Below are 25,613 nucleotides of genomic sequence, written 5' to 3' on the forward strand. Positions count from 1 at the left end.
CTAGCGCCGCCCTCCGGAAGTGCACTTCGACCCCGCCCCGCTCCGAGGTTCGCCCTCCTCCCGCTCTCGCAGCGGCCCCTGGACGTCCTCAGCCAGGACCCTCAAGGCCTTTTTGGGATCAATGAAGTTTCCGCGAGGGGCACGAAAGCGAGCCGAGTACCGCGGATACAGTGACCCAGGGAATTCCACCCAGAGACAGCGTCCAGAGATAATCCACGTGAGGGGGCGGGAGAGGAGGAGCCCGGTGAACAGGACCGTGAGGGGGAGGGGAGATTCCAAGAGGGACCCAGAATGGCTCCTTGGAAGACAAGACTAGCAGCCTTCCCTGGGGGTGGTAGCTGTAATCCCAGCCACTCTGGAGGTCGAAGCAGGCGGATTTCAAGTTCGGGGTCAGCCTCTGCAATTTAGCAAGACTGTCTCAAAAAAAAAGGGGGGGTGGGGGTGGGGATAAGAATGTCGCTCAGTGGTAAACCCCTGGGTTCAATCCCCAGTACAAAATCGAATGGTAGTTCTGAAAGTAGAAGTACTTGGGACCAGCCAGTGCCTTTGGAAAAGGCCAAGTTTCCTTTCCCCGGCCTACCGTCTACCTTTGTCTTTGGAGGAAGGGGCTCATCCACCTGTCAAAGACCAGCCAAAGCCTTCAGCCTCCATGTGGACCACACCATACTCCCACATTCCCCAGACATCAGGACCAGTGCTGTCTGAAAATGTCTTATTTTTATTTAAGCACAAAAATTTAGACAAAACATTTACATTTGTACACGGAGGAGAAAAACACCAGAAAGGAGTTTACAAAACCCTGGTCACTGTCATTATCACTGAGTGGCTCTAGGCCTAAGTGGGCTGACAGTCTGGGGGGCTGCCTCAGGTGGGCTCCAGGACCCAGAGTCTGCAGACTGGCCAGCTTGCTAAGTTCCCACAGCCCACACACCAGATCCTGCAACCTCTGCAGGACAAGGTACAGGTAGTGAACTCCCAGAGATGCATCACAGTAACACACCTCCTAAGAATCCCAAGTGATGGAAGATGACCTAGATTCTACTCTGGGTGTGGAAGGAACCCTGAAGGATTAGTTTGGAACCCTCAGAAAAATGGCTCATCTGTCCTTCCTGAAGGACACAGTTCTAGAACGATTCCCCCTCCCTCAAGAGTTTCACAAGATGGAAATGGCTACTGGTGGTGACAGGATTAAGGCTAAGGCAAATACCTGTCCTTTAGGAGACAAGAGAAGTCAGAACAAACAGGGACATACAAACCACCAGAACATTCAAGACCCACTCTCCTAGCAGACTGCCAAAGGCTGAGTGGGACAACTTGGGACCAATGTCCTATCCCTCCTTATCTCAATCCCAACCAACTCCATTGCACATTCATAGTCTGAAAAGGACTCAGAGCCAGAGGGGACAAGGTGCTACACACACCAGGAAGGTTATGAATATATTTGTGAATAACATGAGGCAGGGAAGGGCCTGGGGCAACCAGCCAGAGGCTCTGGAAACCCAGAGACCATGCCAGAATGATCTGGGGAATAGACCTGTCCATATACCTAGACTGCAGCTCACCTAAAGTGGAACCCTTGGGAGGTTTATCCCAACCAGGTCAGGCAGGGCAGGACAGTGGGGGTCCCATGCTCGCTATGTAGAGCCCAATTTGGGCCAGGCCTTCTGGGGAAGGACTGTGGTCCCAGGACATGAGTTCCAGGATGCCAACAGAAAATTCCAGCTAGGGTAGGTCCAGGCCAGCTAATGATCCTGTGTGTGTGTGTGTGCACGCACACGTGTGTGCGTGCATACAGGAGGAAGACAGCTTCAGTCCCACTGCTTCCAGTGAGACAAAAGAATCCTACCAAACCACCACCAGAGAAGGAAAGATCTTTGTTATTTTTTTTCTCTTGTGTAAAAAAAAGTTCCTGTCCCTCCCTCCCCATCCCTCAGGGGGAAGGGAGAGCTAGTTGCTGAGGAAGGAGGAAGAGTCATGACAAGGCCCCCGCCGGGTCAGTGCTGGGCACAACCACTGCATAAGGCACCCACGGAAAGTGCAGCTTAGAAGGCAGGAGAGAGAAGAGGCTGAGGCAGAGGGAGGAGAATCAGGAGGACTAATTTCCCTGGAAGGTTCCTCGGGCAGCAGATGAGGCCGCATTGCGGAAGGTTCTGTTGCTGAAGATGCCCTGGGAAAACTCCTCCTGGGCCTGCTGGAAGCTAGCTCCTGTCCGGCGGTAGAAGGAGTGCACCTGGGGAAAGAGGGTGGAGTGATGGGCCAACCAGAATTCTAGCTATACTCCCACAGGGACTTACCCCCAGGCACCCAACTCTGCCTAACTTCCCACTCAAGAGTCTTGGAGGCATGTGCTGTACACATCCATGTCCTAGAAGGCCCAACTACAGAGGTGAGGAACACCCCTCATGGCAAAGACCAGAGAGAGCACTTACTTCTTTGAGCTTGTTGAGGCCTGGCCCTCACTTACCCGCTGTAGGAGGAAGAGCGAGAGCCCAGCACATAGTGTAAAGAAGCCAGCCACCACCATCATGATGATGGACACGGCCAAGGACTCTTGCTGCAGTGTAGACAGGGCTGCAATCCAACCACTACAAAAGGAAGAGGGGGGCAAAGGGGGCAAAGTGGGAGTGGGTCCCAGAAGTTCCATAAGGGTTTTTTTTCCAACTGGCTACTGTGTCCCAACTACCACCTGGACATCTCTCTGCAATACAGTGAACGCTATGGGCCAGAGCCCTTAGTCTGAGAGAGGCCAGGCCTCTTTGAGGGCTGACCAGCCCATGCCACTCCAGGTTGGCCTCCTCTGGGGCCTCAGAAATGGATTCACATGGGGAATCTTCTAGCCATGTGAGGTCCAGAAAGATGATGTAGCAGCTGCCCCCTTTTCCTTGGGGGTGGGGTGCATGGAATGCCTACTGCATTTATCCTGGCACCAAGTTTCTCATACTAGCTCAGGAATAGCCCCTTCTGTCTTTAGTCAGCCTTGTAACATCCCTGAGTTCCAGTATCCTCATCTGTAAAAGGGATTATCTTCATAATCCCTGATTTGAAAACTCACTACAACTCTTCATGATTATAAGTTTGGCAATAGTTTCTTAGATATGACACCAAAAGAAAAAGATAAGTTGGACTTGATCAAAATTCAAAAATTTTAGAGTAGAGCTATAGCTCAATGGTTGAATACATGCTTATTAGCTTGTATGTGGCTCTGGGTTCAGTTCCCAGCATTAATAAATAACTTTTGTGCATGAAAGGATTTTTTTTTCCAGTACAAGGGATTGAACCCAGGGGCACTTTACCACTGAGCCACACCCCCAGCCCTTTTTATTTTTTGAGATAAGGTCTCACTAAACTGCTGAGGCTGACTTCAAACTTGTGATCTTTCTGTCTCAGCCTCCCAAGTTGGGACTACAAGAATGTGCCAACATACCCAGCAAAAAGGACATTGAGAAATTAATGTAGAGAATAGAAAATAAAATTTATGAAAACATTATCTAGTAAAAGTCTAGTATTCAGAATATGTAAAGAACCCTTACAACTCAATAACAAAAAGCCCAGTTAGCAAAAGAATAGAACAGATATTTCTCCAAAGAAGATACACAAATGGCCAAGAAGCATAAAGTGTACTCAATATCATTAGGCATTCAGGAAACGCAAATCAAAACAACTGTGAAATATATCTTTAGGGTGGTATAATAATTTAAATTAAAAAGAAAACAAGTATTGGTGAGAACATGAAGAAAGTGGAACCCTCATGCACTGCTCAGTAGTTCAAGTACTGTGTGAAACACTTTAGAGGCTCCTCAAATAAGTTAAAGGTAGACTTAGATGGGTGTGGTGGCACATGCCTGTAATACCAGTGACTTGAGACACTGAGGCAGGAGGATAGCAAGTTTGAGGCCAGCCTCAGCAATTTGGCAAGTCCTTGTCTCAAAATAAGAAATTAAAAGGGCTGGGGATGTAGCTCAGTGGTAAAGTGCCCCTAGGTTCAAGCTCTAGTACCACACAACAAAAGAAAGTACAATTACTATATAACTCACCAATTCTACTCCTAGAAAGATATACAAAGGGAAGATAAACAAAAACTTGAGGCTAGGGGTATAGCTCAATGGTAGATGGCTGGCTTAGCATGCATGAGGTCCTAGGTTCAATCCCCAGCACCACACATACCCAGACATGCACAAAAGATGATCTTCAAATTAAATTCTGTATAAAAATGTTCACATCAAGCTGGGAGTGGTGGCACATACCTAAAATCCTGGTGGCTCAGGAGGATCACAAGTTCAAAGTCAGCCTCAGCAAAAGTGAGGTGCTAAGCAACTCAGTGAGACCTTGTCTCTAAATAAAATACAAAATAGGGCTGGGGAATGTGGCTCAGTGGTTGTTGAGTGACCCTGAGTTCAATCCCTGGTAAACCCCCCAGAAAACATTCTTAGCACTATTCACAAAGCTAAAAGAATTTTGAAATGAATGCAAATGATCATCAACTGATGAATAAATATAGTATATCCATGCAATGGAATAATATTCAGTCATACAAAGGAACAGAGTACTAATACATACTAAAGCATGACTGAATCTTGGAAACATTATGCTACATGAAGGGAGCCACACAAAAAGTTTAATGGTTGCCAGGGGTTCATGGAAGCAGAGAATGAGGAATGACTTCCCATGTGAAATGGCATTTTCTTCTGGGCTGATAAAATATTTCAACTAGGGGCTGGGGTTGTGGCTCAGCGGTAGAGCACTCGTCTCGCACATGCAGGACCCTGGGTTCGATCCTCAGCACCACGTAAAAAATAAATGAGTGAAATAAAAAAAAAAATTAAACTAAATGCCACAAACTGTACATTCCTCAGTGGTTAAGGTGGTAAATACAATGGCAAATTCTGTTAAAGTGTTTTACAACAAATAACAAGATGTGGTGAAACACAATTAGAAAATGGTCACAGAAGGGCTGTAGAAAGGCAATTGGAGGCTTCAGAGCACATCTAGTTGGAACCATGCAGAGCAGTGAGGGGCAAGGCCAGGGCCAGAGTGTGAATAACAGTTGTTATTGTCATTATCATCATTATTATTTTGGTTCTGGGGATTGAACCAGGGGCACTTTACCACTGGGCCACATCCTCAGTCCTTTTTATTTTTTGAGATAAGGTTTCATTAAGTTGCTGAAGTTATCCAGGCTGGCTTCAAACTTGCAATCCCCCTGCCTCAGCCTCGGAGTATCTGGGATTATAGGTTTATGCCACCATGCTTGGCAAACAGCAGTTATCCTTTCTTTTTTTTCTTTCTTTCTTTTTTTTTTTTTTTTTTTTTTTTTTTTGTGGTGCTGGGGATTGAACCCAGGGCCTTGTACATACAAGGCAAGCACTCTACCAACTGAGCTATATCCCCAGCCCCCCATGACAGCCTTTCTATCAGGATCTTGCTTAGGGTAAAGAGTAATTGAATTAGTTCACGAAAAGAGAGCAGATTAGAAAGAGCTGGGTGAGAAGGAAGCACGCTGGTGGGAGGACAGTGGGCACTGGCTCTGAGTGCCAGGGAAGCCAGCCTTCTCCTCATGCTCTGGATTTGCCAGCTGTGCTGGAGGGAGGGGACCAAAATAGTGCCACTCTTCCAGGCTTGGGCTCTCAGCCAAGTGCCTGTCTGACCTTTCTGTACTGCCTCTGTGCACTGGGACAGAGAGGCAAATTATCAGTCCTAGCTTTTCCTCTAGAGACTAATTTTGAGTTGAGGACCAAGGTAGCCAGAAAACTCAAGTCAGCCAGGTGCTCAGGGAGGACAGCAGGAAGAAGCCTACACAGGGGAAGCTGGGCCCTGTCTCCTGCAGTTACAATGTCTCTGGACATTGCAGCTCAGTGTCTATAAAGTCCAGGTCATCCCTCAGCCTCTGGGAGGAAGAGGCTATAATCCAGCGCAGCATACAGCCCTAAGGATTCAAGCCAAGTTCACCTATACTCACCACCTTAAGAATGGTGAGTAAGTAGCAGGAAACTTACTCAAGGCAGATCCAGAGGCAGGCCCATCCACCCCCTCCCACTGTGGTAGAATTGGGGTCATCCATGGAGTTCTCTGGGAGCTAGTAAACAGGGCGAGAGGCTGAGCCCTACATTCAAAGCCTACTTCCCACTGTGATGCCTCAGGTCTTACCTGGTCCCCAGGTTAGGCATGCCAATCAACTGGATAAAGTAGATCCCTATTTGACAAAAAAATACAAAGAAGAACACGAAGAAGCTGAAAGAGTTGTCGGACCTGTGGAGAGACAGGGAAATAAGAAGTCAAGAGAGGGCTTGGGCCATTTCCTGAGCCTTTCCTTACTTTGTATGACATCTATTTTAACTAGGGGCCAGGAAGCAGGATGGACAAGTAGCCAGGGCCCCAGGGAACCAGTCCCACTATCCATAAGGACATAAGCACATGGATATCTACCAAAAAAAATCAAGAAGGGTTGGCTTTTACTGCCTCCCTGATAAAATTATTCGCCCAAAGGATAATATAAAGAGCCTAACACTCCATCTCCTGCAGTACCTGCATTTCATAGCAGGCAATAAAAATCTAAGCAAAAGGCATAAATCTCTAATAGTAAAACTGTAAGCCTGGGGTTGGGACACAGCTTAGTGATAGAGGCCTTGAGTTCAACATGACTACCACCACACCACAAAACCCGGAAAGACCTGGGTGGACAAAATGGACAAAAGACCTGGGGAATGGAGAGTAGGAATATCAGATAAGGCTCTTTATGGGTTGAGCATCTCCACCTCTGTACCCTGCAGTATTCAGGTCCTGCCTGAAGATGCATGGGATCATGCAGTTGGGCCCTGACCCATTTCAGTTCTGAAAACATCAACCCGGAGGTACAATTCCAAAACCCTTAGGGGTCTATGAGATGTACCCATTCATGTTCACAGTATCTAACCTAGGCACTGGCACTCATCAGATACCCAAGAGTCAACGGGGTATACCAGTGAACATAAGAGAGAGGCCACCAAGAACATCCGTTTAACACTCTTAAGCACCCTTAGAGACTCCAAGGGGAGTTCTCTGAGGACTCTTCTTCCTAGCAACTGAAATACCTCCCTGCCAGCAAGACTAGGTGCAGTGGGATGGCAGATGAGGCTTCATATCCCTTCTCTAGATCTCCTTGCCTCATCTGTGGACAGGGCCTAGAGCAGAGTTCAGGTCCAACTGAAGAAAATGGCTCCTGTTTTTGTCTGCTCTGGCTCTGGGTGGCACTAGGAAACCAAATTTCCATACCACTCTATTATACACTAGGGGGAATGGGACCCCAGGCCTAGGGTCTGTCACCTACTACTGGGATGCCAACCTAACCCTCACTCTTTGCCACAGTCCCACTCACCTAAAGGCCTTATAGATGGGTCGGTACCAACAAAGGAAGGCACAGGGGGTGAAGATCACAAACCACAGGATCGAGAGGCCGAAGTCCACTCCCTTGGCGCTGTTGCCTGTGAACCAGGCTAGGCAGGCAAGCAGGTTCAGAAACAGAGTCACTGAATGCACTGGGCAAGGGGAGAGGAGAGAAACAAACTAAGCCAAGGCAGCTGAAGGCTCCCCGACAGGGCAAGCCATTCCCTAGGAGAGGAAGTGAGGTCCATGCTGTATGACAGCTACAAAAATAGTAAAGAATCTCAGTTCCCAAACCCTGGTTTTCAGGAACCTCAAAATTAAAGTTCCTGAGAGGTAACAGGACAGCCCAGGTCTCTGGGAAGTAGTCATGGGGAAGTGAAGTTCCAGGGCTGATCTTTGGGAAGTAACTTTTTCCCTGGCCCTAGTGGCCCACAAAAGAGCTACAGAATCTCTTTTCTCACCCACAGGAACCTAGGAGCCTGAGAGAGAGGCTTTCACCTAAATGGGCTTTTTAGAGCAGTGAGCTTTACAGGGACTTGGAAGTCTCTATGTGCTAAGTGGTCTCGACTGACCCTCTCAAGAAGAAAGCACCCTGTGTAGGGAGGTCCCTACACAGCTAGGTATCAGGAAAGCTGAAGTCTGAAGAAAGTCTCAACATCAGAGAAGAATAAGCTAACCAAAAAGAGACCCACTGCACCCCTAAATTCTGAGGGCAGGAGTTGGACTCACACATCCAGAGATAGTACAGCATCTTGCATATCCGCTGGTAGTCAGCAGGGATCTCAGCAGAGAAATCCTGATAGAAGCAGGGCTTGACAGGGCACCATGAGGGCAGAGCTGGCCAGTTGTTCTCTCTCACTGTGTGGAAAGAGAAATGCACATGCTGACCCAGTTTATAGGCAAACCAGAGTTTGCAGAGGACCTACCACAAGCAGGAGCATGAGTGGGATGGAAGATTGTAAATGTTCCCAAAGAGACACCTTTAAATAAGCTCACTCAAAGATAATGAAGCCCAAATGCACTGGGAAGTAGAGAGCTAAATGGTCTAAGTAATTATTTTTATTAATAACAAGCCCACAAGCAAGATAACTAGGGTCATCGTCATGAGTAAGAAATTGTGGGACCACTGCCTGCCCCATGCTATCAAAGAATCAGAATTTCAGGCTGGGTGCACAGTGGCACACACTTCTAATCCTAGCTACTTGAGGGGCTGAGATAGGAGGATCACAAGTTTGAGGCCAGCCTCAGCAACTTAGTGAAGCCCTAAGCAACTTAATGAGACCCTGTCTCAAGATAAAAATTTTTAAAAAGGGCTAGGGATGTGGCTCAGTGTTGAAGTGCCTCTGGGTTCAATCCCCAGTAACAGAAAAACTAAATCAAAATTTTTAAAAAGGGGTAGGGTGGTAGCTATAGTAGAATGTCTTCCTAGAATGCATAAGACCCTGAGTTCAATTCCAACTACTGGAAAAAAGAAAAAGAATTTCAGAGCTGGAAAGGAGTGCAAAAATAATCTTCATCAAGTCTACACTGTAGGTCTCTAGACTTCCAACTTATTGCTCTCCCCTAGGACTGGTGCCCTTCTGAGAAGACCAAGAATTCCTTGAAGTTCTGTAGCTACCCCAGGAAGAAGGTGGCTCAGGATGAGTGCTGGGAGGGCAATCTGTACAGGGTTGAGGACATTCCTGTACCAGGCAGGGTGGGCTGAGGCTCCAGTAGCCTCCCTTACCATGCAAGCTGGCCACAGTGTTCTGTAGCTCCCGCTCCTTGCGTTCCAGCTCAGCAGCTTTCCTGTCCAGTTCCTCCTGCTGCCGGAGCAGGCCTGCCTGGGCTGCAGCTGCCACAGCCTGAGAGAATGGGGTGGAGGGCAGCCAGACATTAGAGACAGAGGAATAGTGTCAGCTTGGGTAAGGCAGGCAAAGGCACCTTGTACCAAGTAAGAATATCAAGTAGGGAGTACCAGAGGAGGTACCAGCCCCACAGTGTCTTGGAAAACTGAGGACTGCCATAGAGAGGCCAAGGGGATCTATCCCCCATTGCCCCTACGCCACCCTCTGGCCACTAAGCTATTACTAGGGTTCTCCTTTCCCCTTATCCCTAATCTTGAGCTAAGAAAAGAATCCCCCATGACACCCTCCTTATTCCCCAAACTGGAGTCTGCGTTGAGTTCAGTTAATGATCTTTGGGGTTATAGCAGAGGGAAGAAAACCTCACAAGAGACTAAATGAAGCCAGAAACCCAGAGACTCATGCCTTACGTGAAAAGCCTGGAGTGGGCATGTGAAGAGAGAATAGTGCAAAGCTTTCAGCAGTGAGTACAGAGAGGAGTCACTTGACGTCAGGGATAGAGCCCCAGGGATCTGTATTTAAACTCTCTACCATCCCTGCCCACCCGCAGGAGCTGCCTCCAGAAGCCCATCTCAATAGAGCTGATCACCTGAACTGTGACTGGACACTCCCCAGACAAGCCCTGAGGCACAACCCTGCCTGGCTTTCACAGTGTACAGAGTCCATGCTTTATCTCCTCTGCAGGCTGAGCTGAGCATCTGAGTGAGGGAGCTCAGTGACGCTCTGGTGAGACTGAGCAGAATGGGGCCTAGAGCCCTGCTCCTGCAGGCTCCTGTCACTGTTTGGCCAGGTTCCTTCTACAGTCTTTTTTAGGGAGCAGGTCATCTCAGAGAATGACATACATTAGCATACATTCACAACACACCTTTTACCAAAAGGAGTTCCCCAAAGAGCTAAGATTGCCTTTGGGAGGTGAACTTCAAGCACTGGAGGCAGAAGCAGGAGAACAGACCTCAGTACCACATTGATGGTCTTAGTCTCCTTTCCCCTTTCCTGCCTTCATCTGAGCAGGGCCTGGATCCCTGCAGCCCACCACACTGCTGAAATAAAGTCATCCCTGCATGTAAGGCTTGCCTCACCTCCACAGGGTTCTAGGGCCAGCGTGAGCAGGGTAGATGCCCAGCCTCCCTCTTGACATCTACACTGGGCCTACCTTTGGAAGCTTTCACGTGTAGCTGTCTCTGAGAATACTATCTCCTCCTAGTAGCACCTGCCTCTCTGAGAGCTCACCCACTGCCAGGAATCGGGCAGGCAGGAACTTGCCAATCTGCCTAGGCAGAAGTTGTAACATACAATTCCACTGTGGGCCACACTCATGGGGCAGCAAGGAGCCTCAGGCAGGAGCCTGGGGATAGGAATGGAAGTTGACAGAGTGGAGTGTTGTGCATAAAGCAGACAAAATTCACCATATCTGGTGAAGGACAAGGGAAAATATGAAGAAAAGCAGGAATAAATTAGGTTAAAATCAATAGAGATGGGCTGGGGGTGTAGGGCCAAGAGTGTAGTTTGGTAGTAGTGTTTGCCTAGCATGCACAAGGCCCTGGGTTTTATCCTCAGCCCAGTTGGAGAGAGGGAGAGAGACAGATATAGAAATAGGGCCATAGAAAGATAGATAAAGATATTCTGGGCCCCAAGTAATAAAGAATAGGGCAAAGGCTTCAAGAGGACCAGGAATGGTAAAATGGAACAAATTCTTTCTCTGAATACACCAAGGACCACAGCCTGGTGAGTACTTCAGTTGGCAATTAGCCCCTACACTTGTAAGTGACCAGTTCCAAAGAATTTTGCAAGAAGACCCTTGAAGGGAAGCCAGTGATTAAGGTCCTCTGTTCCCCCTCAGCATCAGGGCTGAGTCATGGGTCTGCCCTCACTGCAGGAGAAGCCAATGGATTCTATGTCAACAGTACCTGGGGGCTTGGCTGTGCTGGTTCCACTGAGGGCTGGAGAACTGCTGGCTGTGAGGGCCCAGGGAGTTGTGTGACAGGAACCGTTGTGGCTGCATTTGTCTGTGTGGGACAGATCAAAGGGGGAAATAGGTAAGTTCTACTAGTGGAAAGCCCACAGGGTGAGGGGAACTCCTTCTGGGCTTGCTTTTGGCCTTCCTCTGCAGACTCTTGGCCAACAAGCCTCAAGTTCAGGGCAATATGATCCCTAACCCAGTAACTCCAGCCTTGCTGGACCCAGGAACCTTCACTAGTGCTCTGCCCTCCTCAGGGAGGGGCCCAGTTCATATATCCCAACAGGAGAATTGCAGAGAACCTTTGATGATGTCTCCTTACTCCCACCCTGAGTTCATATTAGGATTGTACCCTTGAGGAATACAGATTTTCAGAACTGCTTCTTTCTCTGCCATAGTTCCTTGCCCCAGAGATCTTGGCACCACCAAAGGATCCCAGGACTCAAGAGAACACGCACGCTCACCAACCTCTGAGAAGGGGTTGAACTCAGCGAGGCCACTCTGTGAGGCACTGGTCAGCTGTGTCACAGAGGGATCCTGTGAAGGTGAAAAAGAGGCATTAGATACAGGAGGAGATGAGAGTGCTCTGGCGAAAGGCCAGAGCAGGCAACTCCATGACACCTGGCTGTAGTGAGGATGATGATCCCTGCCTAGTGCCCCGAAAAACCTCTCCTGCAGGCTTCTGGGCCACCCTGCCACACTGTAGCTGTATCCCCTAGCCCTTTCTATAAATAGTTCAACTCAAATGACATCTCAGAAAAGATCCAGACCCAGCCTGAGGCCTAGAAGCAGCACCACACAGGTGCTCATCAGTGCCTTACAGATACAGGATGGTTCATAGAAAATTGCCTCCCAGGGGTGGGCTTTTTTTTTTTTTTTTTTTTTTTGGTGGGGGGAGTAGATGAGATGGATGGGGTGGTGAAGGTGGAGGCTTACCTGTCATTTAGCCCCCTTCTGTGCTATTTTATCTATTATTCTATAGGAAGTATGTATTCCTCTTTAATTTTTTGTTTTTAATTTTGAAGCAGGGCTTCAGTAAGTTGCTAAGGCTAGCCTTGAACTTGCAATCCTCCTCCCTCAATTTCTCAAGTCGTTATGATTACAGCATGCACCACCATGCCCAGCTCCTCTTATTTTTTAAAGGACAGTTTAAGGTCTTAGAACAAAAACAAAGCTGCAGGCTGCCAGTGCTGATTTTATTAAATCAGGCATACTTGCTAGGAGTAGAGATATGAAGGGCTCATTCAGATGAAAAGCCAAGAAAACCTTTTGTTCTGTTTTTTGGGAGGATTCTTTTCAAAAAGTGCAATGTCCTCAGAATACAACCTTGTCCCACGTTTCTAATCCTCTCTTTCCTGTCTGGCCCCTGGCTCAAGATTCCTGTCCTTCTCTTCACCCTAGCAACACCCCTGGTGGCATGAAACAGTCTGTTTTCACCCTGACCCTACATCTTCCCCACTTCCTGGTCACAGGTGCAGGGTTCAGGTCCTATTCCACAGCCATGCAGAGGCTCTGGGAAAATTAGCCATAAGGGGTGCAAGGCTATCATCAGCCCTGAATCTCTGCATCCCACTCCCAGCCCCTTGCTACACAACCACAGGCTCCTGTCTTTCAGGCTCAGTCTTGCCTCCACCAGAAAAGCACTACTGGAAACTTCCATAGACCCAACTCTTCAACATAATGTTAAAGGGTTGGGGCTCAGTATTTGTTCTCCTTTCAAACTCAGACCCTCAGAAAACAACTCCTTCCATTTATAGGAGTTGTTTATAGGTATGGAAAAGGCGACACTCACATGATGAAGTAACTTGTCCTAGGATTCAAAGCAGGAGCTAATTCCCTATTCTGAACATTTACAGAGATGAAGATGAGGGTCAGTCTGAACATGTTCCCTGGTTTTGTTTGTTTGTTTGTTTTGTTAACTAATTCTTATCTTCCCACCCATGCTGCCAGCAACTAGAAGTTGAGACTGTGTGACCACCCCCAGGGCCCAGCCTAGAGCTTTAGTCCCTGGACAGGCCTCATCCCAGGCAGTCCCACTGCCCTCCAACCTCCTCTGAAATAGACACTGTGACCATGACCCTTCTGCTGGATACAACCTCTTATCTAGTGGCTCCTGTGACTTGAATAAAGTGACAAGATGAGGTTTAGGAGGCCACATGGAGCTGGAGGAATTGGTTCTGAGGTTATTTTTTAGCTGAACAACTAGTAGCAATTTTCTCTCAGGATTAACAGACTTCTTGCAAGGAAGATGTGGGGTTCAGTATCTGTTTCCCTTTCAGACTCAACCCAGAGTGGACTGAGTGAGCTGAAGTCACTGAAATCAGACCCACCAAGGAACTGGTTAATTGAGTCTGAATCACCATAGGACAGAGGAACAGAGGGGCAGCCCTGGTAGTGGTTTCAGGTGCTGGCACATATATATCTGGCCAAGGTGTACATGTTTAATAGACAACCTCCAGACCCATGTTGAGATGCCAATGGCAGTCCAGTAGGGGATGTTGGGACAGGATAAAGATGAAGGGAGTGACTACCTATCCATATGGATCCCCCTTCCTTTTTCTAAAATCTTAAAGGCTTGGCCCTTAGGTCCTCACCAGGCTCACCATAAACAGATTTTGTCTCCACTAACAGGCTGGTAATGCTGTGCAGCCAAGTGCATCTAGGACTAGTTTATCCTTTTTGCTCCCTGGGGCCTGGTGAAGGAGCCAAGGCAGAACAGCAACTCAGTAAAGATTTGAGGAAAAAAATGCCTCCACTTTTTCCAGGAGGCAGATCTAGTAGATATCAGAGGCCCCAAAGGTCAGAGGCAACTTGCCTGGGAAGAGAAGCCTAAAACACTCTGTAAGACACATGGGTACTTTCCATCTGAGGAGACCTGGGCTCCCCCTGAGAGCTGTGGGTAGCTTCAAGAGAATCTGAGGTCTGGTGAGAAAGGGAGGGAAGTGGAGGAATTGTGAGAGGAAGCTGACATTTACTGTGTCTATTATGTGCCAGGTTCACGATATAACCATGTTACTGTGAAATTCTAGTCACTTCAGAACTGGCCACTGTGTCAAGCCATCAGAAAAGAAGGTTCTGCCAGCCTCTTTCAACCTGGTTCTTTGAGAGACTTATGCCCCATAAGGAATCCTCTATCTATAGTGACTTGATTTCTCTCCTGTGCATCTAGAATGCACATGTTATATCCATTCTGGAAAGAAATGAGAAAAGTCACTCAAGTCAGCTTCTGTGTTCTATGGCTCAGCTGAGGGACTCTCGCTAAGAAAGTCTGCCATATATCTCCTCATTTAACTCCTCATGACAACTCTATGAGGGAGGAGTATTCCTATTTTGCAGCTGGAAAAGCTCAAGCCCAGAGATGGGAAGCAGTTCATTTAAGATCTCAGGGGCAGCTGCACCAGATTCTGAACCCAAGTCTATCTGTTTCTAGGGACATGAGACAATACTTCTGAAGAGAGCAAGGGTTCCTCAGGCCTGATACAGCATTTGGCAAATGGAAGGTGCTTTATCACTGTGTGGCTGAATGAATGAACCCCACTCCAGAAGAACATGGACAAGGGCTTCTGCTTCGTTTCCTTACTGGACTTCAAAGAGCTGATTCTTGGGAAACATACTTGGTAAGACACACGCAGAGAGTCTTTCAAGGAAGGGTCACACTTGACCAGCCCAATTAGCTTTCACCCTGAGTTATACATAGGAAGCCAACAGCATCAACTTTCTTTCCTGCTCACGGAGTACCAACTAGTTCTTAAGTGGGTCAAGTGGTAATTTAAAAGGATGGTGAGGACTAAGTTTCACCTATAAAAGAGAAGCAACCTGGGACTGGGGTTGTGGCTCAGCAGTAGAGCACTCACCTACCATGGGCAAGGCCCTGGGCTCAATCCTCAGCACCACATAAAAATAAATTAATTAATTAAAGATATTGTATCTAATTACAACTAAAAAAATAAATATTAAAAAAAGAGAGAGAGAGAAGCAATCTAAAACCCCCTCAGCCAGTCAGACTGGCTAATGCCCTTTACTGAACTTATAACAAGGAAAAACTCCTACCCTCAGTTCTTTTTACTCAGCAAAGAGTGACAGTGTAAGAAACACACCAGGACAATCAAGACACAACACCTACCCTTCTAGAGTCCACAGTCTGATAGATGAAACAAGTGGACACACCTCATGAATGTGCTAGGGACCAAAGTGAGATGCAGAGTCAGGAGGGAGGATAGACACCCCAGAGGGCTGAGAAAGGTGGGATTCCCAGAAGAAGGAGAAAAGGCAAGCAAAGGCCTGGGAAGGCAGGCCTCCACCTGGGCTGAGGAGCATTTCCACACAGTTGAGATGGAGGACACTAGAAGAAGAGGGAAGGAGGGGCTCTGCTCCTGACGGTCATGAAACACTTGTTTTCCTTGGTTTGCAAATCTCCTTCCATTCATTTCACAGGTTCTATGTGGGCCTGAGCCCACTTACTTTTCCCCGTTTTCCCATGTTACACTCTCCCCAAGCGCCCAGTATGAGGCTGATTTCAAATAAACACAATTTGGGGCTGGGATGTGGCTCAAGCGGTAGCACGTTCCCCTGGCATGGGCGCAGCCCGGGTTGGATCCTCAGCACCACATACAAACAAAGATGTTGTCTCTGCCGAAAACTAAAATGTAAATAAAATATTTTAAAAAATAAATAATTAATTAAGAAATATCTCACAAATTTAAAAACTCAGTCTTTCCTTCTAGGAGGCAGAGTCACCAACCTTGGTGAAGTCCTACTTGCTTGAGATGAGGCTTAGTGTCACAGAATAAGAAAGTGTCACAGAATGATAAAAATTGTCCCCAGTGGAGTTGGCTGGGTCCTGGGCACAAAGAGCCAAAGTACTCTTTCAAGCTCTCTCACCAGGAACCTGAGAATCTATCTAAGGAAATATGACAAAAACATGTAAACAAAAAAAAAAAAAAAAAAAACCTTGTACTTACGGAAATGTTCATTGCACCCGGATTCACAAAAGGAGGAAAAAAAAGCAAGACAAATATCTAATGACACAAAGCACAAGTGTGTTTTGGTGCACATCCCCTCCAAGGCCTGAACAGCCAGAAAAAATCACAGCTATACAGACAGCATAACAATACAGAAAAGGCTCTGTTATATAAATGCTAAAATACAGTTTTTTCAAAATAATCATATGAAAAAGATTGGCAGGAATACACATCAAAATAACAATGGCTGCAAAAGACTGGTAGAAATATGGATGCCTTCATTTCAGTTTTCTAAATTTTCTATAATGTGATCATGTTATTTTTACCTTAAAAACACAAACACAATGGTGGTGGTGGGGGGTGCATGCCAATAATTCCAGTGATTCAGGAGGCTGAGGCAGGAGGATAGCAAGTTCAAGGCCAGCCTCAGTACTTAGCAAGGTCCTAAGCAACTTAGTGAGACTCTGTCTCAAAATAAAAAAGGGCTGGGCCAGGTGTGGTGGCACACACCTGTAATCCCAATGGCTTGGGAAGCTGAGACAGGAGGATCAAGAGTTCAAAACCAGCTTCAGCAAAAGCGAGGTGCTTAGCAACTCAGTGAGACCCTTTCTCAACATAAAATACATTTTAAAAAGGGCTGGGGATATGGCTCAGGGGTCAAGTGCCCCTGAGTTCAATCTCCAGTACCAAAAAAAAAAAAAAAAAAAGGAGGGTGGTTGCTGGAATGTAGCTTAGTGTTGATAAGAGTACCCCTGGGTTCAATCCCACCCCATCACACACACTGGGCTGACGCTGGCTCAGAGACTCCAGAGGCTGAGGCAGGAAGATCCCCAAGTTCAAGCCTCAGCAAATTAGAAAGACCTTATCTCATAATTTAAGAAGGGCTGGGGAAGTATCTCAGAGGTAGAGTGCTCCTGAGTTCAATACCCAGCACCACCAAAAAAAAAAAAAAAAAAAAAAAAAAAGAGCTTGCAAGTGTTCAGGAAATAGGAGGTGGTTATGGAGGCTGTGGAGTGGGGTATGTGGAGAGAAGCCAGGAGTATCAGGAAACCAGACTCACAAGGGCAAGGCCAGGGTGAAAGAGTTTGGACTTGACCTTATAGGCAATAGGTAACAACCAGAGATGTGTGAGCAGGGTATGCTATGATCTGGCAGCAGTGAGGAACGTGAATATGCCGGAAGGATGATGGCTGGAGCTCTGGCTGGAACAAGACAATCAACATGGGAGACACTGAGGACTGAACTAAGAAGTGGCAGCTGGGGATGGAGAAAGAAGGAAGAACTCCAGAGACCTTCTCAGGTTGATGCCACAGTTTGGCAACTCTAGGTTGGTGGGGAAATGGAAGGACTGCAGGGCAAGAAGGGAAGGGAAAGGAAGGAGTTGGGAGCTGGGGGTTGCTAGCTTGGGTGACTAGTGAACACTGCCACCATTAACTAAGATAATGATGACAGGAAAGGAAAAACAGGTTTTTCAGGCTGGGTGTGGTAGGTAGGGAGGGGATCTAAGAAGATTCTAAATCGGGTTAGAGACACCTATGGATTATATCTGGTTGAAATAGCGGGAAAGGTCCAATTGGGAGCTGTAAAATACTAGTTAGAAGTTCAAGATAGAGAGTTTGAGATCAGGATCTAGGATTACTGGTGTGTGAATGCTATTCTAAGGTCATGGTAAGTGAAGGTAGAGAGAACAGGGTCAAAGACAGAATACCAGGGTATTCCTGTATGGCTTTGTCCTTCCTCCCAAGATTCCTCACAGTTCCTCTTGCACACTGACATCATCCTACTCATGCTGTGCTGTCCTATCAGTGAGTATTCTTAGTTCTGCTGGGATTAGAAGCTGTATCTGACCAATGACCAAGTGCCCATTTACCTTGCTCTCCTGCACTGGTCTGCATAGCAGCAGGGCCTCAATGACCTGCACAAATGTGTCAGCGTCTCAAAGGGGCACTTACTGGCTGAGTCACACCTTGCAAATGTGCACAGCCCTATTCTCTGAATGAATGGCAAGTACCCTTCGTTTGTCCTGGTTAAATATTACCATTCTCTGAACATAGGATTATCCTACACATAGTGGCTCCAGAGAAAAATTAACAGAAGTAGAGTCTAAATTCACCTGAATCTCCAGCCAAATTCTAACAAGTCTGGCTCCAGGTGCAAACCATAAAGGCAAGAATATTCCCATCTGGGCAGCTTTCTGGAGTTAGCCCTAAGATATAAAAACCTTGACACTCTCAAATTTCTTAAGACAATGCTCCTGTTCCATAGGACAGTTGTACCAGGTCCACTCATGATTCTAAGAATTCCCAAAGTAACAGTTAAAACTGGAGCCAACCCTCTCTGGGAAGTGGCAAAGTCCTCATGTCTATGCAGAGAACTTCATGTAACTTTCTTCACACCCAAATCACTTTTCTGCCACCACCTTCTCCTCCCACAGGAGAAAAATGTTTCAAATCCTTGAGAAGCAATCACAGCACTGAGATTATCTTTTAACTGCAAGGAGGCAATGTGTGAAAGTGAGATTGTGATTTGGCAACTCTGAACACTGAAAGGCTTCCTCTGTTCAGCATCACCACCTCTTCTACTCCCCCTCTTGAGATCACTGTTCTCTGTCTGGGAAAATCTGGCAAAAGGACCAACTAAGAAAGCAGCTCTGGCATTTGCCTGGGTGGTCTGACTTTTACCAACTACGAAAAATAAAATGTACAGTACAGTGCCTCCCTTTAGCTTTCCACTTCTTCAATACCTGACAAGACTTAGTGAGAAACTTTACTTTGGGGGCAGACACCCTAGAATCTTTCCACAGCAGGAACCCAAATACCCAGAAGTACCAAGCAGACAAGCCATAATTAACAGAGGCATTAGGGGTGTGCCAGTGGAGGTTGTGAAATGGTCAACACTTGGCTTGCAGTTTTCTGCTTCCTCCTAGGAGTTTGGTAAGCCTCTGCTGCACTCTTGTGACTTTCCACACATAGTTTTTACTTTGCAGGAAGTTTTCTAATAATCCCAACTATAACCACACTTAAGGAAGGGGTCCATAAAAGCCCATGGGGTGTGAATAGGGGCTTGATAAAAAACTTGGATGAGGGAGTCAATAATGCACTGGGAGTTTCACTGGCTTTCACAAGAGTAAGAAACGAGGTTCCAGTTGAATAACTTGAGAAATGCTGGGTCAAATAAAGTTGAGCAGATTTCTTTATTTTATGATTTCTCAACAAACTAATAAGACTTGTTACCTTCAAGAAAGATGGAATAGGCTGGGTGCGATGGCACATGCCTGTAATCCCAGTAACTTGGGAGGCTGAGGCAGGAGGAACACAAGTTCAAGGCCAGCTTCAGCAACTTAGCAAAGCCCTAAATAGCTTAGTGAAACCCTGTCTCAAATAAAAAATAAAAATAAAAAGGTCTTTGGGGATGTGGCTCAGTGATTAAGTGTCCTGGGTTAAATCTCCAGTACCAGGAAAAAAAAAAAAAGGAATACATAGGGATTCCCAAACCTATCTGACCACCTTTCAAAACTACCATTACACAAAACATATACTGGTTTAAACTACTACCTTAAAAAAGCACAATAAGGGGGCTGGGGTTGTGGCTCAATGGTGGAACATTTGCCTGGCATGTGAGAGGCACTGGGTTTGATTCTCAGCACCACATATAAATAAATGAATAAAATAAAGGTCCATCAACAACTAAAAACTACATCTTTTTTTTTTTTAAAAAAAGGACACACTAAGGGTTGAGCTCAGCAGCAGAGTATACGCTTAACAAACTTGACAATTCTGGATTCAATTCCGTGTGTGTGTGTGTGTGTTGTGCGCGCATGCGTGCCCTAGCACATAAAACCCACATAATAAATCTGTATTATTTCATCCCTTTCACCCTAAGGGTTGGGGAGAGCATAGCTAATAATAATTGGCTATTTTCACCACTACCAGTACTCCAATTTCTAGAATGGTGATAATAGTAATGATGTTACACTCTTTCCTTAGCTAGCCTAAAATAACCTCAAAACAGTTTAATGTCTAAGATTCAAAAACCTTTAAAACAACCAGGTGTATGGTTCACACCTGTAATCCCAAGGACTGAGGCAAGAGGATTGCAGGTTCGAAGCCAGCCTCAGCAACTCAGCAAGGTTGTAAGCAACCTAGAAAGACCCTATTTCAAAATAAAAAATAAAAATGGCTGTGGCTGGGGATAAGTGGGTAAACGCCCTTGGGATCAATCCCTGGTACAAAGAAAACAAAAAACTTTTAAAATAGTACTGTCCTCAGAATGAAGCCCAGGTCTAAGCCTCTTCCCATCACTACTTTACTGGTGACTCTGGCATGTTTTAGTTTCCATATCATGAAACTGAAAAGGTTAAAACAAATTTCTAACCTTGTTCCCATTTCTAGCAGTTAACCATGGACTCTGAACACTAAGTATATTTTTGCAATCCTCCATTATATGACAAGACAGGGAAAAAAAAAAAAAACTGTTCTGGAGGCCGACTAGGTGTGACAGTTTCTGAGTCTATCGCCTATCCACCTGCTCTTTCCTGAGCTCTGTGCCAACACCTTAAGTAAATGAAGCTGGGTTCACACCCAGTCTCCCAAGGGCTGCACCCTTCCAATGTCCCAGCCTTGACAGTCAGGGAAGCAATTTCATCTTAAGGAAAGAGAGGGAAGCTGTGACCACAAGGAGGACACTGGGGGCCACATATCCAAAGCTGGTTATTTATTTATTTTTGATACCAGGGATTGAACCCAGGGGTGCTTACCCACTGAGCTACATCCCCAGCTCTTTTTATTTTTAGACAGAGTCTTACTAAGTTGCTGAGGCTGGTTCTGAACTTGCAATCTTCCTGCCTCAGCCTCCCAGCCCCTGGGATTACAGGCATTCACCATCATACCCAGCTCCAAAGCACTTTCTCTCTACACAACTGCAAGCCACGAATTAGGCACACACCTATAATCCCATCCACCCAGAAGATCCTGTTTCAGAAACAAAACAAACACAAAATGATGGGGATGTAGCTCAGTGGTAAAAGGCCCCTGGGTTCAATTCCCAATGCTAAAAACTAAAATCAGCACAGGATGAGGGGGAGCAGTACTACAGCCAGCCAGTTTTCTTCTTCTCATACAAGGTTCCCTACCAGATGTTGCTGGTTTATATGCTAACAGCTGCTTCCTGTCCTGCTATATCCGGGGGCTGTCTGATGGGCAGACTATCTTGCTTGAATGCAGAAGTTATTTCTCTCTCAGTTTGCACAATCATTTCTGGGACCAGAGATGTGGTTTAAGACTTTCAAGGAGCTATTAATAAAGGTCAAAATAATCCTGCTACTGCTAACAGTGAAGAAAAGCTCTCTGCTTCTTTGGATGGCCAACTGCTTCTGATGTCAGCAGAAACTGTGATCCTGACAGGACAACCCCCACCCCAATAAAAAACAAAACCAAACAAAACCACCCATTTTAAAAAGCTACTGGAGCCTTCCTAGTATTATGCAGAAGTTTTATAATTAAAGCAAAACTGTTACAATTGGCATTGACAGGAAAAAATGCAAATGTTCTTTCCTTACCCAACTAATAACGATGACTTATATAAGAGACACGGTCTCTGCAAGAGCTCTGTCAAGAAGCATTAAGCTACGAGGAATGTTCAGAATTCTCCAATGTTATAAGGAACGAGCTACCAAAATATGCCTTGAGGGTTTCCATCGGCTAAAAGTCACCTTGAAACCATGAAAGAATCATAAAATTTTCACTTTCCTGATAATATATAATCATTTAGTTCAAGTCTCTTTTGCTCTGACCTTTGAAGAGATTCAAGGTGGGAAAGCTCATGCTGTGAGTCACAGGAAGGACCCCTCCAAGGATTTCCCTGATAACTGCAGGAAACTTTGAAGCTGCCAATGACCAAAATAAAGTACAAACTAAAATAAAGTGGCAACCTGACAGAGCAGAAACATCTGTGCTCATAAATCACTAGTCAGCACAAGTTGGCTTCTTTAAAACTGTTCAGACACAAAAGAGGCACAGGTGCCATGCAGCTAATAGGAGTTCAGGCGTTTCACTGGCAAAAGAACATCCTTGTGCTTTGCTCAAAAGCAGGAAGGTTTCAGCTTTAGATAGGAAGACTGTTTCTTTCTTGAGTGTTTGTTCCAAAGGTCAGGCCCAGTTCATAGGACAGTCTCAATTACCCTGTCCTACACTTAGGTCCATCAGAACAACATTCTTTTGCTTCAAGACTCTTCCTGGGCTCTCCTATCCTCTAAAACCCACCCCAAACTAGACCCACAGCCAAGGTGTGGAAATTATTAAGGCTATTTTAAAATTGAGAGGCATTGGAAATGGCTTCAAATGTCACAAAACTCGAGCTATATCTACCTACCCTCTCCTATTATTTTTTTTCCTAATAAACATCAGGGAGTCTCCTATACTTTACATGCTAGTTTAGCTGCTGGTGGTGGGGGTGGAGCGTGCTTTGGTTTTCTCACATTTCTCCATCACCATAGGCTTCTAAGTTCCTCATCATGTTGCTGTCACCTCCTGAGGTGACTCAAGACAGGTGTCTTTTCAAGACTGCAGAAATGTAATAATCATATTATGCTACCCTCCCTGACACTAAGGGATCTCCCCAAGGGTCCGACTGCCTGCTCCAGTACCCTTCTCCACAGTGAAGGGCCAAATCAGAAGGACTACGTCCCCAGGTGCTTGAAGATCCCACCTCTACCAAAGCTGCAGCGCCCCGCCCCCTTCGCAGTTCCACCTGCTGCTAGTCCCGCCCCCAGACGCTATGATAGGTCTTCCCTCAGAGCTCGCTCTCCCATTGGACAAATAGCCCGTCCCTCCTACGCCACGTCTCTCGGCTCTGGCGAAAAAGGCCCGGGCGGCGGCCCTTGGTTCTAAATAGATCTGTAAGTTGGGGGTCCTACCTGGAAGGGGTTTACGTCCACTGGGTCCGCAAATGGGTTGGTGTCGAAGGCCGACATGGCGGTCGGGGGCCAGCGGGCAAGCTCCGCGAGCGCTGCTGCCTCCGGGAACCCAGACCCAGCGGCGCTCTGTCTAGATCCTCCACTTCCGGGAGTGAGACAACCGTTCTAGCGCAGGCGCAGCGCCCGCCCAGGGGGCGTGTCCCTGCAACGTCACAGAGGCCCACTCCGCCTCCTGCCCAGCCCACTTGAGAACTATGGGTGGGCTTTCTGTTTCCATCCACGTCTTCGCTGTGTAGATGCTTCCAGGGTTGGGGTAGCACAGAAGAAGTAGGACCCAGGGGCCGGATCCGAGTCATTCCCAACTGTCTCAGTCTGATACCTTCCAACTTTGAGTTTCCAAAGTAAACTCTCAAAAGTGAGACAGGACTTTCCCTAGAGTGCAAATTTGGAAATTCTACATAGTTTCAAGGGCAGGGGACAAGAGTAAGAAGTCAAGCAGAAGGGTTCTCCTTTGAAGAACAATCCTCCAAGAAAGAGAAAGACGAGGACTGTGCAGCTCCTTTTAGGGATAAGGATTTCTTGACCCACACGGTGGGAATTTGAACCTGGTCATCAGGCATTTATTAAGTGAACGAGGGAGTTCAGTAATGGATTTTCAGTCATAGAGGAGATGGCTAATTCACTCCCCACAAGTTCAACTTTTTTATTCCCGTCTTTCTGGCTTTGTTCATTTCTGCTGTGTAATCCAATTACTATAATTTCTTAACCTGGACTAGAACAAAGCTGCTAATTGGTCTATGGTTATTCATGTTGTAACCAGAGATCTTTTTTTGTTTTTTTTTTTTTTTTTTTTTTGAAATGGGGTCTCCCTATGTTAATTAGACTGATCTCTAACTCCTGGGTTCAAGTGGTAACTCCCATCTCGGCCTCCTTACTTAGCTAGGACTAAAGTGTGCACCACCATGCCCAGCTCCATAGATCTATTTAAAGGAAATAAAATCATAAAACCTGTTGTTTAATTTTTATACAGATTAAGTTCTCAATTTGGCCTCAAGGTATGGCAGGATCTGCTCCCACCTATCCTCCTTCCCAACCTTTTCTCCTGCCCAGCCTCCTGCATTCCATCCTTTCTAGTAGCTTTTCAGTTCCTCCGACTTGTGTCTGTCGGGGCCTTTGCACTGACTGGTATGCCTTTACCTCCTACCTCACAATTATTCTCTAATTAATCTTTTAAGGGCTGGAGATGTAGCTCAACCATAGAATGCTTGCTTAGCATGCATGAGGCCTGGGTTCAACTCCTAGTTCCATAGAGCAAAAAAAGAAATGGTACTCAAATTTTTCTTCAAATCTAAGCCTCAGGCTCTTTCTTCTCTTGATTAGATCAACCCATCATGCATTATAAGCTATCATATTTCTCTGTACTTTTCCTTTATAATGCTGGTTGCAGATTGTAATTACACATGTGTATAATGCATATTTGTTTATGTATGTCTCCTTCATTAGACATAACCTCCACAGGGGCAGAGGTGAAGTCTCTTTTGCTAACTGTTGTATTTTTGGCACTAATATAGTATCAAACACATGATAGGCATTTGGTGAATATTTAATTTTTCTTTCACCAACTTCCTCTCCTTTAAGCCCCAACTATCTGTAAAGGTTCAATTGAACTTTTCTCTGGGAAATATCCTCAAGTGGGAGGATGGGATGTGTGTCCCCTTTGAAAGTGCCTACCTTTCAGTCTCTATGGCACCCCTCCAAAGGCAGAGAAATTTGCTATCTGTGGCCTGAGACAAGAACAATCTATATAGCCTAAGGCTTTCCTAACCTCCTCCTGGACTGCTGCAACCTAGTACAGTGCTGAGCTGGTAAGGAAGGAATGAAATTGATTATAACCAATGTGGAGGCTTCCCACCCATCTGTCCTAGGCTCTGTCCACTTTCCTGTGAGAAACCAGAGACTATTCATTTTTTCACTTTTTTTTTTTTTTTTTTTTGTACTGGGGATTGTGCCTAGGAGTTTGCACACGCTGGGCAAGTACTCTATCATTGAGCTACACCATCTGCCCCTTTTATTTTTTACTTTTTAATTTTTTTTAGTTGTAGATGGACACATACCTTTATTTTATTGATTTTTATGTGGTGCTGAGGATGGAACCCAGTGCCTCAACTGTGAGAGGCAAGCGCTTTATCACTGAGCCACAACCCCAGCCCTGCCCCCTTTTATTTTTGAGATGGGATCTTGCTCAGTTGCCTAGGTTGGCCTCAAACTTGTGATGCTCCTGCCTCAGCCTCCCAGGTAGCTGGATTACAGACATGCACCATGTCTCATTTATTCAGTAAGGAAGGAGATAGCAACATGGAACTCTGTGCCTTGGAAGAGTTACTTCACCTTATTGAGACCAATTTTTCTCAGCTCTAAAATGGGACTGGTGGGCTGGGAATATAACTCAATGGTAGAGAGCTTGCCTAGCATGCACAGGGCCCTGAGCCTTGATTAGGTCCCCAGCACCACCCACACACAAACCATTAAATTGGTGCTAGGGACAGTGTGTATCTCTTAGGATTGTCTTGAGAATTGAT

General features: G+C 46.2%; 1 protein-coding gene across 1 annotated transcript; it reads right to left on the bottom strand.

Moving 5' to 3' along the window:
- Positions 1-702: 702 nt before the first annotated feature.
- Scamp2 (secretory carrier membrane protein 2) lies at positions 703-23,184 on the bottom strand. Its single transcript, XM_026387724.2, has 9 exons — positions 23,035-23,184; positions 11,629-11,697; positions 11,111-11,209; positions 9,086-9,203; positions 8,089-8,217; positions 7,352-7,511; positions 6,145-6,246; positions 2,465-2,585; positions 703-2,230 (listed from the first exon to the last, which is right to left on the bottom strand). The coding sequence occupies exons 1-9, from the start codon at positions 23,089-23,091 to the stop codon at positions 2,096-2,098; spliced, it is 990 nt and encodes a 329-aa protein (XP_026243509.2). The 5' UTR covers positions 23,092-23,184; the 3' UTR covers positions 703-2,095.
- Positions 23,185-25,613: the final 2,429 nt, after the last annotated feature.

The sequence above is a fragment of the Urocitellus parryii genome, chromosome 6, assembly GCF_045843805.1.
Source record: "Urocitellus parryii isolate mUroPar1 chromosome 6, mUroPar1.hap1, whole genome shotgun sequence".
Classification (NCBI taxonomy): Eukaryota; Metazoa; Chordata; class Mammalia; order Rodentia; family Sciuridae; genus Urocitellus; species Urocitellus parryii.